The 10,113-nt window shown below is 44.2% G+C and overlaps 1 protein-coding gene across 1 annotated transcript; it reads left to right on the top strand.

The window, feature by feature from the left end:
- Nucleotides 1-1,353: 1,353 nt before the first annotated feature.
- Nucleotides 1,354-7,095, top strand: LOC118962660. Its single transcript, XM_036974649.1, has 5 exons — nt 1,354-1,386; nt 1,559-1,672; nt 1,963-2,610; nt 2,800-2,875; nt 5,986-7,095. The coding sequence occupies exons 1-5, from the start codon at nt 1,354-1,356 to the stop codon at nt 6,159-6,161; spliced, it is 1,047 nt and encodes a 348-aa protein (XP_036830544.1). The 3' UTR covers nt 6,162-7,095.
- Nucleotides 7,096-10,113: the final 3,018 nt, after the last annotated feature.

Genomic DNA, 10,113 nt, shown 5'->3' with positions numbered 1-10,113 from the left:
ATGGGTGGAGCTCCAGTCCAAGGGGAAGAACTTATGGAAAAAGCTGACTCCAGTGCTGTGCTTCTGGAGCATACTGACTCCAGTGATCTGCCTGTTTCAATCCTGAGCTTGCCTTCCCCATGTAGGAGTGAATCCCCTATATCAGAACGTAGTTCATCTTCTTTATCTGATGGATGTGATTCAACTGACTCTGTAGGAGAGAAAACACCAGAGCAACCTGAAACCAGTAAGAGTGAGGCAATACTGCAAGTGGTCAACTCAACAGGACTTGGTTCTCTCCGTAAATGCCAAAGTGAGAACTCTCAACCATTACTGTCTCTCTGTGATTCCAACATGGTGCCCTGCACCAAAGAGGTCTTGTCCCAGATTGTGACCATGTATAGGTCAGAGGTGGCAGATTTGGAATGCACATCATCTGTTGCAGAGGGTTCCTCTTACAACTCCCTTGAAGTCTGTGGCTTTTTGGACAGTGTCATGTCTTATCTAGAAGACATGCCTGTGTCTGGTTCTTCATGGTTGGAAGGATTAAGAGATACTCCAGCCTCAGTCATTGAGAAAACTCTCCAGTGAGGAGTTCCAGATGAACGCTACCAACGAAGTGCGAAAAATACTGATCAAATCAGTCAGTAGCTTTCCCAGCAAAGTCAGTTCCAGCCAGACAGATTCTCAGATGTTGCCAGCAAAATCAACAATTTCCTTAAGGCATACAGATATAACTGCTTTTGAAATCGTTGGATCAATTACAAATGACATGAAGAGCCTTTTCCCACCCACAGAGTCTTCTACTACTCTATGGCAGGCAGACTCTATGCTTCAACAGAGTGATGAGAAAAACCTCAGAGTACACTGAGGCCACACCCAAAGGCTCACAGTCTGGTTTGGAAGTATCTGAGAAGAAGATCTGGACAACTGCAAAGACTATTTACCACAATGTGAAGACAAAGATGATGAATTATTTACATGGCAAAATCAAGTCAAAGCAACAACGGCTCAAGCCAAAAAGACCCTCAGCCATATTCTGGTTTAATTCAGAAAGAGCTGGCAAAATCTGACCAAACGGTGACTGCGCTTTCACAAATAGAGAATGTGGTTGGAATGATGCTGAAGGATGTTGAAAGGGTAAGCAGTGAATGTGGTGAGGAACTGATCTATCAAGCGCCACAGCGTTCTTCCTCCTCGTTGTCATCCTCATCTGCCAGATCAAAGAAGTCAGAGTGGGAATTTTCACTCCCTGGCACTCCCATCTCTTCTGATTTACCAGAGAGTATTACTCAGCCCATTGTGAGATGCTCAGTCATCGACATGGGCAAATCTACTAAGCCAAAAACATTGGTGTGTGATGCCAGGGAAAGCATGTCTGCAATAGTGGATACCATCATAAAGGAGGTACATCCAGAGGAAGAAGGGGAGGTTGCATTCCACCCTGATCTAACAGCTGCAATAGCAAGACTGGAGGAGCTCATATCTCAGGGTAGGATTGGTGCTCTCTCACGTGATCTTACTCACCAAGTCAACCGCATCATTTCTGAGAGCAACTTGACCCCTCTGGTTCTGACAGTGGCGGCTGGAAAAGAGTGCATCCGATACAGTCCTTACTGAGCTGAAGAGGAATGACAAGACGGTGGGGAAGCCCACAGCTTACAAGCTGGTTCAGCTTTTTGCAGAGGAGTCTGTGAAACGCCTCTTGCTTCCTAGCCTTGTGCCCTCTACAGCTTCAATGAGTTTGGCTCAGGGAGTTAGTGTGCCGGCTAGCGTATCTGAAGATAGGATTTCATGGTCTTTTTCTACATCAGCATTTAGTGACACAGTCAGCCTGTTTACCAAAGTAATGGTAAGTCAGGTCATGGACTCTGTGGTTTCTGATGCACAAAGCAGAGGGTCATCTCCAACCGGAACTGTAACTGATATAGGCAGTCTACTGAGTGGTAAGTCCTACCCTCTGCCATCTTTCTCCGCCATCAGCATGACAACAAGTGGGACCTCCAATGCTGCACAGGCTTTGAGGCCAACATAGATGCTGAGGAAAGGGATACCATCAGTTGTTTCGGTGTACCTCAGAGCATTGTTTGTGATCAGAATTCAACCAGCCCGGATGTTGCCTCGCTTTCAACCCCATCCACTGACAACTTAGTCGGTGATGATGACTTCACCGGCCTCATCAGCATGTTAGTGGTGAGACTTCTGTCAAAAATCCAAACCCAAACTGATCTGTACCCAACTGACGTCACACGCACGTCACAAGACCTGATTCCAAAAGTTATAGCTGCCTTCTGTGCATGGTCAGGCTGCTCTGAGACCCAAGCTTATCCCAAGAACCTGAAGAGTCACAAAGTATACAGCACCGTCTACAAACATCTGTTGAAGGAGTTTGGCTCAGAGAAAATACTCCAACTGGCCGTGTCGACTCAGGACTCCACTTTCAATAGGATTCTTGTGAAGTCATTGAGCAAGGAGCTTCTCCACAGTTGTAACGAGGCATCAAGAGCAGCCTCAAGAACATCTTTCGAAGCCACCAGGCCAGAAGCTCTTCTCATGGCTGAAGATGTGAAGGCTACCAGAGGGAAGCTGTCTTTCCTACAAAGGCTTGCCAGACTGAAATTCAACTTAAAGGTACATCACACTTATTTAAGTTAACAATTGTGTCAATGTGAGTAAACAATGTTATTTAGAGAAAATGTAAAACCATCCATTAATTCCAAAACCATTTATAAATCTTGTTGTGCTGGTGTGTAAGATGTGATCGTTATTACCGTGAGATTGTTCTGCTGTGACAGTTGTTTTGACATGTTTTTGTTTTAGCCATTCATGATGGGAAACAAGAAGAATTCCCGCCATTCTGAATCCAAAGACCAGACTACTGCTGAAGAGATCATGTGTAAGTCCATACAGCAGGACATTTACTGTTTGAGATATTGGTGTACAAAGCTGCTATTGCAAAAATATTAAACCCTATATACAGTACATTATATATTATCGATAGTAATCTCTTATGTAAAATTATTTATAGTTTCCAAATCTCAAGATTCTGGTTCTCATTTATTTGTGAAAGTAATAATGAGTTGAAACTAAGAATACAATATACCATCATTTCTAAATGAAAGTGCATGTCAACTCTCTCTCTCTTCTGTCGCCCAACATAGTGGCACATCCTGCCACAGTTTGGACTCCCAGAGGGTCTTCCCTCCACCTCTCAACAGGAGAAGCCTCGCAAACGTCCCCTTCTAATCAGGATGTTTTCCACCATCTCCATAGGCCTATCCAAGCCATTCAAACGGTTTTCAAAGCAAGCTTAATACAACAATTTCCTTTAATACAGTAATATTTGCATTGAATTGATGGCCTTTGTCTTCTTTAGTGTTGCCCTGTTAACACATTTGATTAGAAAATACATAGTATATTTAGTTTAGTTTATTATGCAGTCATAGTCACGGTGTAGGCTAAACAAACTAATGTTGTCCTGAATAATGTATAGAACATGCACCCCCCCCCCCCCCACCCCCCCCCACACACCCACACACACACACACACACACACACACACACACACACACACACAGTGTGATTCATTGAGCACACACACATACTACTTCAGATATGTCCCACTGTCACACCCTGACCATAGTTTGCTTTGTATGTTTCTATGTTTTGGTTGGTCAGGGTGTGATCTGAGTGGGCATTCTATGTTGGATGTCTTGTTTGTCTATTTCTATGTCTGGCCTGATATGGTTCTCAATCAGAGGCAGGTGTTAGTCATTGTCTCTGATTGGGAACCATATTTAGGTAGCCTGGGTTTCACTGTGTGTTTGTGGGTGATTGTTCCTGTCTCTGTGTTTGCACCAGATAGGACTGTTTAGGTTTTCACATTTCATTGTTTTGTAGTTTATTCATGTATAGTTTTCCTTTATTAAACAAACATGAATCATCACCATGCTGCGTTTTGGTCCGCCTCTCCTTCACCGCAAGAGAACCGTTACAGAATCACCCACCACAACAGGACCAAGCGGCGTGGTAACGGGCAACAGCTACAGCAGCGAAAAGAGGAATGGACATGGGAGGAAGAATTGGAAGGTAAAGGACCCTGGGCACAGCCTAGAGAATATCGCCGCCCCAAAGAAGAGCTGGAGGCGGCGAAGGCGGAGAGGCGCTGGTATGAGGAGGCAGCACGGCGGCGTGGATGGAAGCCCGAGAGTCAGCCCCAAAAATGTCTTGGGGGGGGCACACACAGGAAGTGTGGCGAAGCCAGGTAGGAGACCTGCGCCAACTTCCTGTGTTTACCGGTTGGGCTGGAGAGACCGGGCAGGCACCGTGTTATGCTGTGAAGCGCACGGTGTCCCCAGTGCGGGTGCATAGCCCGGTGCGGTACATTCCAGCTCCGCGTATCGGCCGGGCTAGAGTGGGCATCGAGCCAAGTGCCATGAAGCCGGCTCTACGCATCTGGTCTCCAGTGCGTCTCCTTGGGCCGGCTTACATGGCACCAGCCTTGCGCACGGTGTCCCCGGTTCGCCTGCATAGCCCAGTGCGGGCTATTCCACCTCGCCGCACTGGCAGGGCGACCGGGACCATTCAAGCGGGTAAGGTTGGGCAGGCTCGGTGCTCAAGAGCTCCAGTGCGCCTGCACGGTCCGGTCTATCTGTCACCACCTCCACGCACCAGCCCTCCGGTGGCAGCCCCCTGCACCAGGCTGTCTCTCCGGCTCATCCTTACAGGGGCTCCCGCCTGTCCAGCGCTGCCGGAGCCTTCCTCCTCTCCAGCGCTGTCGGAGTCTCCCTCCTCTCCAGCGCTGCCAGAGCCTTCCTCCTCTCCAGCGCAGCCGGAGTCTCCCGCCTGTTCGGCGCTACAAGAGCTACTCAGTCCAGCGTTGCCGGAGCCACCCGTCTGCCCAGCGCCGCCTGAGCCACCTGTCTGCCCAGCGCCGCCAGTGCCGCCAGTCTGCAAGGAGCCGCAAGGGGCAGCCAGTGCCGCCAGTCTGCAAGGGGCAGCCAGTGCCGCCAGTCTGCCAGGGGCCGCCAGTGCCGCCAGTCTGCCAGGGGCCGCCAGTCTGCCAGGGGCCGCCAGTCTGCCAGGGGCCGCCAGTGCCGCCAGTCTGCCAGGGGCCGCCAGTGCCGCCAGTCTGCCAGGGGCCGCCAGTGCCGCCAGTCTGCCAGGGGCCGCCAGTGCCGCCAGTCTGCCAGGGGCCGCCAGTCTGCCAGGTGCCGCCAGTCAGCCAGGTGCCGCCAGTCTGCCAGGGGCCGCCAGTCTGCCAGGGGCCGCCAGTCTGCCAGAGGCCGCCAGGGGCCGCCAGAGCCCCTCAGCCCAGAGGCGCCAGAGCCCCTCAGCCCAGAGGCGCCAGTTACACCGTTACAACCACAACCAACATTCAACCAGATATCAATGATTCAGTGTAAAATACATGTACTGTAAAATAAACCGTATTTAATTTACAACCAATAAAATAATACATGATGCAGGACACTCAGTTATAAGGGAATTAACTGGTTTAACTTCTCAAACAGAAACACACACATTTTCTGTGGATCGCCCATGTTTACATTTTACTGAATGCCAGTCTGACCTTTGACCTGTAGATGACAATAAAGGTCTACTTTTGCTGCAGATCCACTTCTAAAGCTCAAACCTCTCTGGACAAGTAGCCAAAACATTTGTCCCTAGTGAGAGAGAGTATGTGTGTGTGGCAAACAAGGGAATATTGCACTACACTTTTATGATACAGATACATTTTGCATTCGGTAGCATAGCACAGCTGTAGTTTTTTCAAATGCCAAATGTACATGTAGCATGCTTCTGCCTACAGATGCTTTTCTGAGTGACTTGTGTTGTGAGAGAACCAGAATTCAAACATAAACTTCTGGATTACATTTTATAATATTGTCAGCTCTTTTTAGTAACATATGGTAGCATACATGTTTCACACGGTGGCAAGTCAAGCTAGTTAGTTACATGTAACAACATTACATTATATGGTCAATGTTTGTGTGTATCCTCTTAGCTTTTACCTTCGACATCAACAAGCGACGCACGGGCTGGTCCTGCAGACTCCCACGCCCATGGCCCAGGAGAAGGCTGGGGGCCACCTGCTCACTCACGTCCCAGCCATCTCCTTTGAGACCGACTCTACTGTGGAGTGCACCTCCAAGAGGACTCCGGAAGAGAGGGAACGGGTGAAGGTTAAACTGGCCAACATGGCCTTGATGGGAAGGATCAAAAGTCTTGGCTGTGAAATGCCCATTATGTGTGATTGTCGAATTGATCATTTTCCACTTTTGAAACAACAATGGGAAAGACAGGGTTTATAGCAAAGGTTGCTCAGATTGGGCTTTTGGAAAAATTGGGAGAATGAAAGTGCACTCCTGATTCAGAGAGAAAGATCCAGCTTAATCATCCATACCATTGTTTAAATTACAATAAAAAAACATTCAAACTGTTCCTGAGTTTCGAAAGACAGAGAAAGGAAAACATCATTATCTTCAGTCTGTTCACACCTGTTCACACAAGTCCTACTGTCCACAATCTCAGGGTTCTTCAATACAAACACACCTGTTTCAGAAAACCTGATCACTTTCACATTCAAACAATGTTTGTAGGATACTTTTCAATAACTCAATAAATGTAAGTGTTGAAACCATACATAGCTGGTAACTTGAGCTCGGCAGAGTAGTTTTGACCTGTGTCCAGATACAGTCATTTATGTTGTCTAAAGGCAATTGTCTCTTATAACAATGTTATTTTTCTGAATAATCTAATTTAATTGACTGGTAGGTAGTCACTAACTATTTGTAGCATGTGTTCCTCTGTTTATTGATATTTACATGGTGTGTATGTGTTAAGATGTTAAGTAATTAATGTTGATATTATCCAAAGGGTTTTTAACTGAAATGTTAAATGTTGGTGTCTCGATCTCAGACATTTACGCTCATATTTGTAAATAGTATTTCAAAAATGGCAGAATCAAACAGTATTGGAATAGTGACTTGTATTTTGCATCTAGAAGTGTAAGAATTTTAGAAGAATGCTATTTCATCAGTCAAATGTTGCACTGTTTGATAAGACAGGGTAAAGAAAACCTCTATTTTAATGAGTTTAGTTGTGAGTTTGACATTTTACCACCACTATAATACTATACGTTATCAAACAGGGTTGTGCTGAAAATCAAATGAACCACAGCCAAATTAATTATTTGCAACTAAGAGTAAGATTAAAAAAGACATGTATAACTTACTTTCTTGATAAAATACATTCTAAAATGTCAATATATGTGATTTCTGAGTATGTAGTGCACATATCTTTTTAAGGCCCAAAGCAGACATTTTTATATCAATATCAAATCATTTCTGGGTAACAATTAAGTACCTTACTGTAATAGATTACGATGAAAATGGTCAAAAATGTATTTTTTGCAAAAAAAAACTTTCTCAAGCAATAATTTTGCTAGGACTGTCTGGGAGTGGTCAGTGTGGAGGGGAAATTAAAAACTAGCTGTTATTGGCACTCTCTTTGTCGTTGGTCTATAAACCAATTTACACATGGTGATGTCGCCATGGAAAGCCAAAACTCTCGCCCATGCAAACCTGCTGATTAGAAGGTGCTGTATAGATGTGAGAAACTCTCTTTTCATGGCACTTCAATATCGAAGTGAATTTTTCGTAGCAGGTTAGGAAACTGAGGTTAAGGTTAGGAAAAGGGTTAGGGTTAGTGAAAATGCTCTCCAAACCTTCTACGAAAATTACTTTGCATTGAAGTGCTTTGAAAAGAATGTGTCCCTGCTCAGGTGTTGCGTGCATCAACCAATGGTTGTGTGCCAAGTCATCCATTGTGTCATCGACTGACAGATTGCTATAACATATGATGTGGTTAGCTGACACACAAAATACCTATCCAGGCAGTGTAAGATCTGGCAAGTGTCAGCAAGGCCTGGGCAGAGGAACATGCTCCGTATTTTCAACCAGAACTATCAGGAAGCAACCCCGATCACATTTTTGTAAAACACATTTACAGTGTTAGTTTCATCAGCTGTTGTACAATATGAAATCAAATTATTTTGACTTCACAGGGCCTTTAAATGTAGGCAAACAAGTTTTCAGCATTCAAACTAATCTACCCAGACAGATTCAGCACCATGGACAGTGAAGATCAGAATACCTGCGATCTGACGATTAGAACAACAGTGCTATTTTTTTATTTTTTTTCAATTTAAAGTTTTATTAAAGTTCTTGTTTTTCAATCAACCAACAAAACACATTCCACAATCACAGGCTTTAAAAAAAGAAAAAGTCAAAAAATAATAATAATACATGAAAAAATAAAAATACAATTAAAATGAATGATAAAGTCAAATAAAAGCATTTATTTTCCTTGGTGCACACGTACTCAAAAACGAAATTAAAATAAAAACACACAAAAAAACATTTAACACTTGCAGCAGCACTATCAAGGTTCTTATCAGCTATTTCAAGCATTCGCTGAGACGACGGGCCAATAATTCGTTTTTAGGTTTTACAGTACCTTACACAACATGTATCTGCGCATTTCCCTAGTCACCCCGTTCACTCTGTCCAGTTTGAAATATAGTTGAATAGTGAAGACCAGAGTCTATCAAACTTGGGCTGTCTCTTGTGGAGGTCATAAGTGAGCTTTTCAAGAGGAAGAAAGTCAACAATCTGGTCAATCCACATTTTAAATGTAGGAGGGGTATTAGAGGCCCACAATAGAAGAATACATTTCTTAGCAAAGTATGTAATAGTCATAAGCAAATTTTCTCTGTCAGGATCAAGAACAAAGTCCTGCTGGGCATTAAGAAGATAGATACACGGGGTCATATCAAACTGTACCTCTAGTATTTTCTGTGCAGCAGTATGTAGATTGCCAGAATCTGGCAATCTCCCTACAGCTCCAAAATACATGCATATAGGTTCCACTTTCAGAGGTACATCTTTTACAGTTAGGAGACATATCTGTTTTCATTCTATGGAGTCTCAAAGGAGTATAATAAAATTTGTACAAAAATTTGTAATTAGATTCTTTCATTTTTACACTGGTAGAGGAGCAGTATACCCTGTCGCAAACCTCCGCCCATAACTCATCACTGATAGTCAGATCAAGGTCCTTTTCGCAGATTATTTTCAAAGGAGTAAAGGAGGAGCTTCCTTTCTCAGAAAGGAGTCTATAGATGTAAGATATTTTGCCTTTAATGGATTGTGCTGTGACAAGAAGGGTTTCAACTTCATTCAACTGAGTTCTAAACCTCCTCTTGGAGGTAAATGAGGAAATGACATGATTAATTTGGAAGATATTTGAAAAAATGGGATCTTGGCACATCGAATTCACTGCAGAGCTCTTGAAAGGATTTCAGTGTAGTGGTTTTCTGATGAAATAGGTCTGAAAAGGTCCTGATTCCTAGAGTATGCCAAAGATTAAAGTTGGCCTCCCTCAGGGCTTTTGGCAAGTCTGGGTTGCCCACTATAGGCGAGTGAGAACATATTTGGGAGGAAATGCCCAGGTATTTCTTACAGTCCCTCCACGCTAGTAGGGTGCTGTAAATCACAAAGGTTTTGGCTATGTTGCCCACTTCACTAAAGTTATTAATGAATATAGTTGAGCTTAAGGGCAATGAACCACAGGATTGGGCTTCTATCTGAATCCACGTTGACTCTTGTCTGTTTGTGATCCATGTTAGCATGTTGCGGATTTGGGCAGACCAGTAGTACAATTGAAGGGAGGGAAGGGCAAGACCACCCTTAGATTCAGGTTTCGATAGAGTGGAAAACTTGATCCTAGGTTTTTTATTGCCCCATATAAATTTGGTGATGCTTTGGTTAGTTGTTTTGAAAAAGGAAACTGGGAGATAGCATGGGAGCATCTGAAATAAGTAGTTCAGCCTAGGGAGGACGTTCATACGGATTACATTAATTCTTCCTACTAAGCTAATTGGGAGGGAGATCCAGGTTTGGAGATCGTTCTTGATTCGGTCCAGGAGTGGAAGATAATTTTCCTTAAAAAGGCTATTCAGATCTGGTGTTATGAAGATCCCGAGGTATTGAAACCCCTGTGTTTTCCATTGGAAAGGACAAAGTGTCTTCATAGAGCTGGTGAGTGTAATATTGAGAGGGCAGGCAGTGGA

This window comes from Oncorhynchus mykiss, unplaced genomic scaffold (assembly GCF_013265735.2).
Source record: "Oncorhynchus mykiss isolate Arlee unplaced genomic scaffold, USDA_OmykA_1.1 un_scaffold_791, whole genome shotgun sequence".
NCBI lineage: Eukaryota > Metazoa > Chordata > Actinopteri > Salmoniformes > Salmonidae > Oncorhynchus > Oncorhynchus mykiss.
Note: the sequence above shows the minus strand (reverse complement) of the source record. Positions and strands in the feature narration are given on the sequence as shown.